This window comes from Aptenodytes forsteri, unplaced genomic scaffold (genome assembly GCF_000699145.1).
Source record: "Aptenodytes forsteri isolate BGI_AS27 unplaced genomic scaffold, ASM69914v1 Scaffold143, whole genome shotgun sequence".
Lineage (NCBI taxonomy): Eukaryota > Metazoa > Chordata > Aves > Sphenisciformes > Spheniscidae > Aptenodytes > Aptenodytes forsteri.
This window is the reverse complement of record NW_008794951.1, coordinates 4,201,864-4,215,206: the sequence shown is the minus strand read 5'-3', so window position 1 is coordinate 4,215,206 and position 13,343 is coordinate 4,201,864. Positions and strand designations below refer to the sequence as shown.

Sequence of the window (13,343 nt, the reverse complement as noted above, 5' to 3'; positions counted from 1 at the left end):
ATCATCAAATGTAGCAACTGCACAACTGTAGAGTCAGGAAATAGAATTTAGTCAAATCCAGTAAGTAAACCTCAACAAAATGTCAGTATTTTGCCAACTGGTCTCACTTTCGGCTGGAACCTTCCTCAACTGTAGAGTCAGGAAATAGAATTTAGTCAAATCCAGTATTCAGTAAACCTCAACAAAATGTCAGTATTTTGCCAACTGGTCTCACTTTCGGCTGTCAACATTCCTCACAGAATGGAAAGTCAGAAGAATTCACATTAATATTCACATGTTTATTTTGGTAATGCCAAATTATTTCAGTATGATAGTACCTTTATTTCGAGTATGTGGTACTAAAGCCAATCTATGAAATATTAAACATCCTGCTAAATTAAAACGTATGTTCAAACGAAGCAAATGAAATGCAATGTTTTGCCATTTCTGAAACAAAGTTTGAAAATAAAAGCCAACTCATTTCTTAAAGTTTTCCCATTAACGTTTCTGTTGAACTCAACATGTTTTGATTCGGGTGAAACTGTTTTCAAACAGCATGTTGTTCAGTAAGTGGCTGCTAACCAATTCTCACAAATCACCTCCGTAAGTACACTAATTCCTCTTAACCAGAATCCCAAGACGCTTTACAAAAACAAGGACTGCCTCCATTTTAATAGCTACAGTCATAAGGAGAGCTCCATTTCCAGCGAATTAATGTGTTTTCGAGCAATGACGAGAGGCAGAAGCAAGAAGAAAAGCTAGATCTCCTGAACCGCAGCTGCCCACGTCAACCCCCCTCTCACCTTTATGAAAAAGTGTATTTCTTACATGATGGGAGCACCTAAAAGCACTGCCACAGACCACATGCTAGCTGTTATATATTAGCTAATAACATTACTCCTGCAGGACACCGAAAAGGCCACAGTTTGCTGCGAAGTATGTCTTCTGGATTGTTCACTCCCTAAGATCTCAGAAGTTACTAAAGTTTCATGTTTTCATGGGGAAAAGGAAGGGATGGGGAAAAAATGACCTTTGAAAAGGTGCTTCTAAAGCAAATCTTAAAAACCTTTCAGGAATCCCACAATGTCAGTAGGTTACAAGGGCAGGCTTATAACACACAAGGGCTTTAAAAAATAAAAAAGTATACTACAAACAGCTGAAAAATAGTTTCTTCTTTAATTTTATCCACAGATCTGCACAGGCCAGGAAAATTACCGCTGGCCAGCAGCCTGAGAACAGCTGAATATCAGACAGGAGAAGCACAATTTTATCGCATTTATGAATTTTACAACTGAAATTGGACATTACAATTTAAAATTACTTACTGGAAATTTCATTATGATGGGACAAGGGGCTGACCTGCACCTGCGTCTACTGACCGAGCAAGCTGTTTGACCCCAGCTGACAATGAAAACTGGCTTTTAAACTCCATTTCCCCACAAATGCCTTGGAAGGGCAGGATCAACAACCATCCCACCAGATTTTGCTGCTGTCCATCCAGGCAGCTGCAGTCTGAATAGCTGTGCTACCACCAGACCCGGCCGCGCTTGGCCTTCAAGGCAGCAAGAAGATCACGGCTGGGCCAAACGCTGCTTTCCTCCAGAGCACCGGAGCTGCGATGCCCCCGAGAAACTCACAGAAGCATTGTCACAGAGCCCTGCATGAACCCGCCTGGCACTGAGAGACATCACGAGACATGGGCTCTGGAGGAGCTCTTCCCAGCAGCAAGCACAAAGACCATGCTGTTAGTGGCACTGGTTGTGCTGCCAGCTCTGTTGGCTGGTTGTCCTAACCGCCCCTCTCCCTCTATGCCTCGCACCTCATGTAGCTGGTGGTCCGAACGGTGCTGGCCTCTGTTACTCACAGGGTAATGCGGAGAGCGTGGAAGAGGAGCCGTGGGTAATTGTCCACGGCAGCCGACCATGCCAGGGTAAAGTTGTGGGAACGTTCCTCATGCTTCAGCACTTCCCATCCCCAGTGCTGAAAGTCTCGCTGCCTGACTTGGCAGGCTTCTGTGCAACCTTTACACAGACATAAATCAGCATGTGGTTTGCAGGACAGCAAATTACCAGGCTCATGACTTCATCTGAATAACAAACAAAAACAATTCTTTCATGCTATTTACTTCTGTTTGCTCCAGAAAAGCAAAACAACAAAGGGCTTGCTACTGCCACAAGTTAGCTCCAGTCCTATCCCAAGCAATGCCCTAAGCTCAAGTACCAAGCACATATGAAACCTCTCTTGCACAAGCACAGTAGTGCTTTTAACTGCTGCTGAATGGCCTTCACAGGGCAAAAGTTACATCTCTACAGCTACAACTCAGCAGCTGCTGATACAATTGCTTCTTAGAGCGTTATTTCATGATGTGCCTGGTCTCACACAAGTCAGACTGACTAGGAGGAGTTAATGCAAGCTCACCTCTGTAGTGAGGATATTTAACTGAGGGCAGAATGAACTATAGATGCATTCTGCAGTTCAAGCAAACTGACATCCATTCTACTTAGAGGAGAAAAACCCACCAGAGACTGATCAGGTACCGGGGAAGACAGAAACAGGCGAAGGTGGGGAAGTCAGAGGTAGGACAGAGTTCAACCAGGCCCGAGCTCATGCCGATGCAGCAGACACCCTAGCAGGAGATTTCAGAGCTCAGGTTGCTGAAGTGAAACAGGAGCTAAAGTGAACAGCTTTGCAACAGTCCCACTGTGCACAATCACTGGTCTGTGCATGCTGGAAATGCTGCACTATGTCCAACCCATGGAAAATATCGATCCATTACACACCTCAGCAGGAGAATTTGTCTCTTTGTGGACTCACATTTCTGCTGCTGGATTTTCCAGCGACACCTGCAACAAAGCACTACTGCTACAGGATTACTGGAGACCGCAGTCAACACATAAGTAAAAAGCCTCCTTTGGAACAGGATCGCAATTTAGATTTCTAAAACGTATCCCAGAAACTATCTTTTGGTCCCCAAGATCTCATCCTGCAGGACTTAACTATTTGGCTCAACATAATGAACTTGTTGAATACTCGAAAAGCAAACTATAAAGCACTATATGGGTTCCTCAGGCATAAACAAATTCAAACACATTCTTATGAAAAAAACACCTGAAGACTGGGCATGAAACTTAAAAGAATATTTACTGCTGGTGAAGACAATGATGATGTCTTGTCTATGCAGACAATGGGAAAGGACAGAAGAGCAGCATACACTGTTCTACAAAGTTCTTTAGACCAATTCATCACACTGTCAAGTTTAAAGCACCGAATGCTGAACAAAGCCATGAAATACATGTAACAATAATAATAATAACAACAAAAAAAGACAAGCAGGCTATCAATATTTTTAGGAAACCAACTGATACATTCCTTTTGTTATGTTCTACTAACTATAGCCCAGAGGTACCAAAGAGGGACCTTCAAAAAAATGTACATGCATCCTTCAGGTCATTAAAGCAGACCTGGAAAGTACCATTCACATGGAGCTGTAAGAAAGAATCAGAGACATGGAGATAAGGTGATGCATGCTTGCAAGGCACTAAAGTTCTGCGATTCATTCAGAAAAAGGTACAGTTACTAAAACTAACCTGCAGTGGGAGTCATCTCAAACATCTAGAAACAACACGCTAAATTTTCTGCTGTTTAAAATTAAGTAATATCCTATCATTCATTCACTAACTCAAATAGCTCATTACATGTCTGGGAGGTTTGTCGGACTGCAAACAGACAATTTCTTACAAATTTTCCCCCAACCCCACTGTTTTAATTTTGAAGAAGAGATAACACATACAATGAAATACTTCTGAGTAGGTCAGGTATTGTAAAACTCAGGCACGCAAAGCGCTGGTCACTCTGATGCATATCTTCATGTAGGCATGATTCTGGAAGCTGCAAAGCAGTCTGGAGCATTGAAATCAATGTCACTAGCGAGGTGCTTGAAGTGTAGCAAAGTGCTTGAGTGGGGAATTAAGAGCTTGAACTATTTCCTACTGTGCTCATATTATCACCAGTGCATTTTTAGCATATTCTCTTACCTTCAAAATAGCATGTCCCAGTGCCAACATCTGAAGTGTTAGGCAACATGAGCTCAAAATGCCACCAGTTTAGGATGAAAATGCATTGCACTCTCCCATATGGACATTCAGGTCCAAAACACAGAGAAGCTGGAAGTGGCAGGCCTGCCAACAAATTATTTGCAAGGATTTTACTATTCTCTAATGGCTGATATGGCACATCTAATTATTGTACATTGCTCTGCTCAGTCAAAGAGCCTTTATTGTATAGAAGCACTCCACAGCTGAGAGGGTTTTTTCACATCCTCACTCTTCTATTTTTGATAAACTAGTCCTACACTTAAGAAACTTAATTGAATTCCTCTGAAATATTCACTAACTAGAACCAGGACTTCATGATTTGCTAACTAATTTTGCATGTATGATCCATTATTTTAAATTCGAGTGCTGAATATAGTTTGGCATTGCCATGCAAATAAGCAGGGAAGCCAAGATTAAAAAAACAGAACAAAACCAAAAAAACCCACACACACTATCGAAACAAATGCTCCTGGCTCTGACAACTAAATACACACAATACACTACCTATTTTATATATATTCCAAATAAAAGTCATTCCCCCTACTTTTTTTTTGTATTCTCCAAGTCAGTCATTCACAATCTAGTAGGCTGGATTGATAGTCGGTATGTTCTATCCACTGAGATTCACATGGCCTGTACTCAAAGTCCAGTACTCAAATCAAGACTGGAAAAGACCTCTGGGAACATATGGTCCCACCTTCCGTTGAAAGCAGGACCTTAGGTTAGGCTACCCAAGACAACGTCAAACAGCCTTGGATACTTCCAGCAAGGGTGAGTCACCCACCACCCTGGGAAACCTATTCCAATGTTGACTTGTTCTCATGGTGAAGAATTTTTTTCTTACATCCAGATGGAATTTCCCCTAAGCAACCTGTGTCTGGTTCCTCTTGCCCTGTGCATCCCTGTACTTCCATCTTCCATACAAACCATCGTTGAAGCACTTGAAGACTAGATTGCCCTCAGCCTTCTCTTCCCTAGATTGAAAAAAAAAAATCCAATTCCTTCAGCCTTTCCTTCTTCATGCATAAAGTTCTTCAACCCTCTAAATGTTTTGGTGGCCCTCTGCTGGACTTTCTCTAGTTTCCCAATGTCTCTCTGGAACTGGGGGAGCAAAGATGGGACACAATATTCCAGGTGTGGCCTAACAAGAGCAGGGGGAAGTAATCACAACCCCTGATTTGCTTGCTACACTCTTGCTGACGCAGCCCAAGGCACAGTTTGCCCTCGTTGCTGCAAGGGTGCACTGCCAACTCCACATCCTTTCTGATGAAGGAGGAAAAGGACCGATATGATGGTGTGGAAGCTTTAAGAAAAGCATGCAGACATGCATGAGAGTGTACTCAGGGGTTGCAGGCAACTGAGAGAAGAGGAAGAAACACATCTAATAGTACGCGGACTTCACAGGTGTTATTAAAAATCAGAGGCATGCGGAAGTTAAAATACTAAAACACCAAACCGTGCCTCTCTAGTGTATTAATGATATTACAGTCATACACATTAAGCTTTCACGGCAACCCGTTCATAAGCACCACAGCATTTCAGATCTTATTACAGTAGCACATATTAAGCTCAGACTTATTCCTGCAAGAGATCCCTGTTGCCAGGATTAGCAGACAATCTCCATTATTTGTTTGCACTACTGAACCAAGGATCTACACAATGTGTTGTTGACTCCATGCAGTACGCTGCAGCAATACTTCTTTATACACTGCTGCCTACAATAATTAACTAGTTTTTCATGTGGACAAGATAATCAGCTATGCTACTAAAAAACCAAATAAAGAAAATTAATAGACAAACAAGCACTTCTGCCAACTGCTAGTGAAACAGAAAGTAGCATTTTGTCATTTCTACAAAGAACAACTGATTTCCCTACTTGACTCATCAAAACCTCAGTGCCTTGAAGGCTATGATTGGCTTCAAAACTGTAACTGACCACAAATGATAACAAAATACCCCGAGACGACACGACATTTTTAACGTCTCTGTTTGAGGCAGCTTGGAGACTCTGAAATTGCATTTCAGCCCCAAGACACACTCTTCAGAAGGTGGCTACTTCTGACCCACCCCCAGAAGGGATGGTTTTGGAGTTTTCAGCTTATACATGTTCACCTTCTGGACTGCGCTGAGCATAACTGTAATGTTTCTTACATTTAACCTTCCAGTAACTGCCTGAGGTGCTACCATCAGTTAAGGTTTTCAATACAGTCCACAGACTTTAACACTTCATAACTTAGCATGGTCTTGTGATTCTTTCCACGCAGTACCAAGGCTCAAAAAAATCACGTTGCTTCCCCCCGCCCCTCCCAACTCGGTCTCAATTACTTCAGCCAGTTATTCAATGAAATGAATTATGAAGAACTTAGCAGACTTTCAAATTGTTTAAGATAAAATGAGAAGTCATATTTATGCTTCACTACACTCCTGCCACTGGTACATCAACAGTAGAGTAACTCATAACTCACAACAACAACTGAAGCATAATTCAATGCCAAGAAGCAGCTGTATTTAAAGAAAAAAAAAACCAAAAACCCAAAACACTTCCTTACTCAGACCTGCTTCCTTTTTGTATCCAGAGTCTTACGTGACTACAGAGAAATAAAAATATTAGCTGTGTGGAGCCGCTACAGGAAGGCAGGGTTGCTTCCACCCTCTGCTAAGCCTCAGCAACAGCACTGCTTCGTCTTCATCAGTTGCATTACTGGGAAGCCACTTCTTCCCTTTTGATTCTCACAGTCCCAAACCAGAGCACCTCTCTCATCAAGTTCCCTGTGCCCTCAGACTCCATTACAGATACAACCATTTTGCACACGCAGCAACTGCAAATCTGTCACGGTTTATCATCAGCCTGCAAGATCATACTCCAAAAAACATCATTCCCTGGAACTCGCCAGAGGCACTGACCTCTCAATTCCCTAGGCCACTCGAAAATGCCGACCCCAGGAGAGGGCTAATCCACATCATTAAGACAAAGTCAAAAACCCCAGTCAGGTGCCTCTCAACATCAGAAAACAAGCAGATTGCACAGATGATGCTGCTGACCTCATTTAGCCCATGAAAACTTTTTTAGAAGGATGAGGACTCTCAGAGCACAGATGAATGAGTAGGAGCAATTCCTCTTTATCTTGATAACTAAAAAACCAAAGCAGCTATAAACTCAGAGTCCCACAGTCTCTTCCAGAGCTCAAGAGCAACTGTCTGACCCAAACACTTCACTTCAGTTGCCCCATCTCTCCCTTTCCCCATTCACCCATTAGAAAAATGACCCTGCACTGAAAATTAAAAGATAGAAAATGCATTAACAGGCTCCTACTGAAGACACACCACTCAAAGAATATGAAACTAACAGCTGAAGTCTTCGCAAAAAAAGTATTTCACCCCCCCAAACTTACAGTTTAGTTATTACTAAATGCACAAGCACAGACCAAGATACAACTGTTCTACATCAAGTGTGATACACGATCGCTATCCAGCTCTTCTTAGCAATAGAGTCCAACCATGGAAGGAAAACAAGGCATCCATATAATTAAACTTCTGGAAGTAATGGGAGTAGGCAAAGAATTATTCAAATCACAACACTGTCAGGTCTCGACAGCCATACCTACATTGCAAGATACAGCCTCAAGCACACTAAGAGCAGTCCACGCAGCCGCAGACGTTAGCTTCACAATGCTTTCAAAGGTACCACCTTTAACAGTACACCATGTGACAATAATGTAGCAACTACTGGCAAATAAAAAAAGATGGTATTTATAAATCTCCTAAATCGTTTTCTGCAGTTTTACTGCGATCCCAAACAACACTTGGTTCAAGCTTCCTCAGGCAGCCTGTGAGAGGGGGTTCCAAGGCACTGCGGCTGCAGCCCAGGGAGGAAGCAAAACCCAAGAACTTGCGGGTGACACCTTCAGCAATCTTGCTTCCTCCCAAATGACACCAACAGTTACGCGATGCAAAACACTGCTCTGCCCTGTCTGAAGGTCTTTACTGATCAGCAGCTCCAAAAAAAAACAAAAAACACTGGCCCTCATACTTTGGAGAGCAACCCCACGTTCTCTGCACAGTCTTTGTGGTCCCTGGCCTTTGAGGGCTCCCAGGAAGACGGACAGCCCTTGCAAAAAGCAGTGCATGGGAAGTTCAGGAACTTCTCTTTCCTGTGTGTATTCAATGGAGGCGGTGCAGAGAGTGGACACAATCTGACCTTCAGCACTTCAAAGTTCAGGAAACAAAGGCATGAAAGAGTAACCACTCATTACTTCTCCAGCCACCAGCAAATGCACTACTTCCAACCGCCTTCAGAGAAGGCTCTCTGCTACTACCTTCCATGACATCATTCAGAATCACCTCTTACATAGTATTGCTCTTCAGATTTCAGCTCCCGGAAGGCAGCAATTAACTGAAAAACTCATCTGTCATTTCAAGAGATAACGCAGCCTAAGTCTCATGACTTCTGGGTACCATCTGATTTTTTAATATCTAATTCATACTTTCCAAAAGGCTTGAAGTTGCCAGTACTGGCATATTTATGTCCTACTACTTCATAAATTGTCAAAAAATCTGCTAGATTTTAGTCAGTTATTATATGCAAATCCCAACTTTATAACATTTCTAGACAGCTCTAGCATTATCATGGGTACAATTTATGCCCCTTCCATTTCATTTAAAAAGACACTGAACTGGAACTGGTCTGGAATGATTCAGTACGAACAATGCTCTCCTTCAATAAATCTGTTAAACATTGTTTTCCAAATCTAATGATGAATCCTCTGAATTTTATTTTCGTTTTTATGGAGCTGCATATATTAAAACATATAGCCTTATGAATCATCTTCACAGCCAACCAAGCAATTTAGTAATCTTGGACATAGTTTATTTAGCCTGAAATAAGCTTTGCTTTGATTACGTGCAAACTACTATGTGTATCTATTTCTGAATGTATGGAAGATTCTGACACCTCTGGAGAATAAAAACGTGCTCTAATGACATGAGTACATTATATGGGTAACTGAGATTACTTTATAACTTCAATATTTATGATCACAAGCCGATACCAGACAAACTACAAAATGATTCCAGCATTCCCTAATTCACTCCATCAGTCCTAGCATTGTATAGGTCAAAGGACATATTACACAGCAGTGAAAAAGAAAAGGGAATACCACAGCCTAACTTTTTACGGTCACTTCAGAAGCAGTTGTTCCATTGCCACCGCCCTCCTTCAGAGAAAACAGACATTTGCTCTGGTTGCAAGGCCAGCACGAGGGAGATACCACCCGAGTACATTCAACTGGTGCTCAGCATCTTCTGCAGAGGTATTTCCAAGCACACTGGAGCTTTGGACTGCGTGAAAACTGTTCACGACGGAGACCACGCTGACTGCCTGCAGTTTGGAGCACGCACTTTGTATCTGCCCACCTCAGCTGTATGGCTCACTGTCATCCTCCCGCAAAGAACAGCTCCATCCCCTAAGCCTCAGCCAAACACCCTACATTCAGCAATCACACGTATTTATATGAACAAAGCTTTTGCTATGGGTGTGTTTGCACGGAGCACAGTCACACATCTGTCACGCACAGTCCATCATCTCTCCATCGTGTGATGCATGTGCACAAAGCTTCCCCTCAGCACCCTCAACCTTGCAAGACCCTGTCTCTCAGTGCCTTCCTTAGATGTTGCAGCTAGTCCAAGTGCAGAATGAACCGAGATTCAAATCACCCATTATCCAGAGCTGTCAGACCCTGGTCTCTTGTGTGCTCAGTGGAGAGCAGCCTTTGGGTACAGCTTTTAATTGTCATTGTCAATATTTCTTATACGTTTTGGCAACTAACATTCTAGTGAACCACACGATAGCTCAAAACATTTTCTTTTGCAGCAAAGAAGCAAACTATGTTGCTCCTTCCTGTTTCTGCCATGATTAAGCAGCTGATTCGCTCTCAACATCCTTAAAAGGTGACTAGATTGAAATTTTTTCTCTCCCAATATAAAATAAATCCAGCCATGAAAAGAAAGCCAACTATTTCAGAGGCCATTTGGAAGCTTTAGGATCTTTTTACAGGTAGTAAAACTCTGATTACACTGACAACAGCACCCCTGAATGTCTCCTGGCTTCTAATCTGTCCATGTGAACCCCTGAGCCTCTATTTTTAATTTAGTAGTACTGACCTCAGTATCTGAATGACAATCTCAGAAACAACACAGACTTAATCACAGCAACAAAAAGTTACATGAGAAAGATCCTGCTTCTGACATAAAAACAAATTTTAAAAAATGTAGTATGGGAAAGCAGAAACTCCCCAGAACTGCTTCTGTAGAGGATTTTCCAGAATCTTTGAAAGAGTATCTATAGCTTCAAAGGGAAACCAAAATGCGATCACAGCAGATCTGCCACCAGAGGATGGATACCGAAACCTAACACACATTCAGTGCACTGGAATTGGAACAGTCCTCCTGCATTTCTACATCAGGGCCCCCTTCTGCATTCTTCCTGCAATAGGGGATCAATGCAGAAAGAGCCTGCGCCGATAAAAAGACACGTCATGCAGCAGCTTGTCGGCAGTGGGGTCTGAGGGAGAAGCAAGACCAGACAGCTTCCTCCAGCGCCGCTACTCTTCTGATGTACCTCCAAGGGTTCAGCAGCACGGCCTTTTCCTTCCTCTGTCTTCCTTCTCCAAATGGGAACAACAGACTCGGTTCCCTATTTTATCACGTCTATTTTCTCCTCTCGGATCATGCTTAGGAAAGGCTTCACAGTGAAAGAACACTTTTCTAGGTGAGTTCTTATAACTAAATAAAGGTGCGCATCGCATAGTGTACATAGCATGTTATGGCAGACAACATTTAATTGCTGTAGTTTCTTGACTGGTAGTTCTGCTTTGATATCACAGCGACAAAGGTAATAACAGAAATAAAAAACTTCATAACCTGCCTGCAGAGCAGGGTTAATTGACACCTCTGTCTTGAAGAGTACTGCTGTTTTCGTCCTGACTGAGCTCTCCACTCAATCCAGGCCAAATTTAGCCATCATTGATGTTAATTTGTGCCAGTCGCCTACTAAGTAATTTTGAGGAAGAGAAAATAATCATGGGACAGAAAAAACAGGGCAGATGGAAGTCAGTACGAAAGCCAACACACTTATCTGACCTGTGGCAGCAGACAGACATGAAAACAGGGCAGAAGGAAGGAAGGGACACAGTTTCACAGGTGACACCATTTCGCATTACACAGAAAAGACAGCAAGATAAAACAGGCTATTACTGGAACAATATTGTCCACCTTCTTAAATGGTGCTCATTTCTGCTTTAGGAAAAACAGTTTTATCAAGAACAGCATCATAAATTAAAGAGGCATCCAAACCTTATAGACTTGTCCGTATGTCCCATTTCCAACAACCTGCACCAGTTCAAATATTCCCGCAGGGTCCTGCAAAAAGCAGAAGAAATAACATTATTTGCAGCAAAGCAACCACTTCATAATGGAGCGTAACTGTACACAATCAAAATGAAAATGTCTGTGGCACATCTCCTAATGATCTGTATTACACACTAAAGGGGAAATAGCCAAGTAACAGTGTAAGAAATACATTAATATTAAAGTTTTCAGTCAAGTTGCTCAAAACTTTATACACAAAACAACTCAGTGAAGACTTGTAGCATGGCAATACGGCAGATACAACAAATAAATGGAGATGTGTGAAGAATACAGGAACTCAACAGATTCAACTTAGCAGTAGAGTAAGGAACAAACTCCAAGCTTCCTGAGCCTTTAAACCCTGAGCTAGCCTAGAGGCTGAGCTGCTGTCTTCTGCTATGAAACACTTAGCACTAGCAACGTAACAAAGGAAAGAACCTAAATAATAGAATTGAAAAAAATACTATATAAAGCACCTGAGCCCAATTACCTTACAAAAGGGAAACGTGTCATCCCAGGCAATCTTAGCACTACAGGTAGGCTGAGAATGCTCAATTGCCCTGTTGTGCAAACATAACAAGGTGAATTCGACTGAGGTATTGAAGTCTTGGCTTTGAACCCAAACCAGATCGCTGTTAATTTACACAGAAGATTCATGTGTCAGGTGGTCAGTCTACCATACCACATGAGCCAACTTTCATCCTACTGGTTTAGCACCAGTTGCTCTAAAACCAACCACTGCAGCAGATGTCCTTCTCCAATAATGAGATGCTGCAGCCTTTCAGATATAGGAAGACCATCTTGTTGCAAGGCAACTTGCAGGGCAAGTAAATGTTCGCTCCTGCATGACTGAGCACGTTAAGAAATCTGTTGCTTCAGTTAAAACTCACTCAAAAGAATTTTATGAAAACATTAAGAACTCAAGAGACCAGTTTCTTGGTTTCTGGCTGAGCCATTTATCAGTCAGCTCATTTCTTGGGATGATAACATTGAGAGATTTATATAAAATATTATTAACTCCATGTGTCAGTTTTACCACATCTGTTTCAGCAATCTGTCATGTCAGTTGATGCCTATTGGTACTGCTGAGGGATGCGATACAGAAAAACATAATCTCAGAAGTACAATTTCTATGACCCTGGTTGCAAAATATCCTTTTTTTAAGATATCAAGCTACTTCTCCACTCCACTTATATGTTATTCTTTTAATCTAAATAATGCTTTCTTCATATCCGATACGGAAACATTTACTTAGGCAAAATCCCAGTGGAAACTTACCGGCTTTTTTTCTGAGCAGATTCTGCCTTTACTGGCACAAATGTCATGATAAATGCCAACAGTTTTCACTGTCAGAGCAACACAGCACAGACTTCCACAACTGAAAATACTAATGACTTAATTTGTTTTTGCCTTTAACTTAAATGAGTTTTAATCTTATACTTCCTGGATTGTCAACCTCACAAGGCTTTTTTTTTTAAATAATAAAATAAACCTCATTAACAATGCATAAACCAGATCAAATCACTTACTTCTGACCCAGGCACAGGCCAGTCTTTGTCATTTCTTTTCTGTCTCGTTTTTAAGACAGGATAGTAAGGCACGGCCTTCTAGACTTCAACCCCCATTCCAAAAGCCCTCACACGAAAGGAAATCAATGGGACCACTCGCGTATGGAGCTAAGCACAGGCATAAGAATGCGTGCAACGTTGGGATGTTTGTAAAGTGCTTTGCTTCCTTCTCATTTCTTCATTTTTCATTTCCTCTAGTCTTGGATATAAACGAGCCATACGCTTTGCTTCAGCAGAGCTGAAGTCAGCAATAATCCATTGCCGCTGCTAAAGCAACAGGTGGGTGCTACAAACCTCT

The 13,343-nt window shown here is 41.9% G+C and overlaps 1 protein-coding gene across 1 annotated transcript in view; it reads right to left on the bottom strand.

Moving 5' to 3' along the window:
• Positions 1–12,802, bottom strand: part of NRK (Nik related kinase) — a 108,269-nt gene extending 95,467 nt beyond the window's left edge. Inside the window, exons 1-3 of the mRNA XM_009275378.1 lie at positions 12,756–12,802; positions 11,968–12,037; positions 11,424–11,489 (exon numbers count right to left, since the gene is read on the bottom strand). Coding sequence (XP_009273653.1) covers positions 11,424–11,489; positions 11,968–12,037; positions 12,756–12,802 — 183 coding nt within the window. The remainder of the gene's footprint in view (positions 1–11,423; positions 11,490–11,967; positions 12,038–12,755) is intronic.
• Positions 12,803–13,343: the final 541 nt, after the last annotated feature.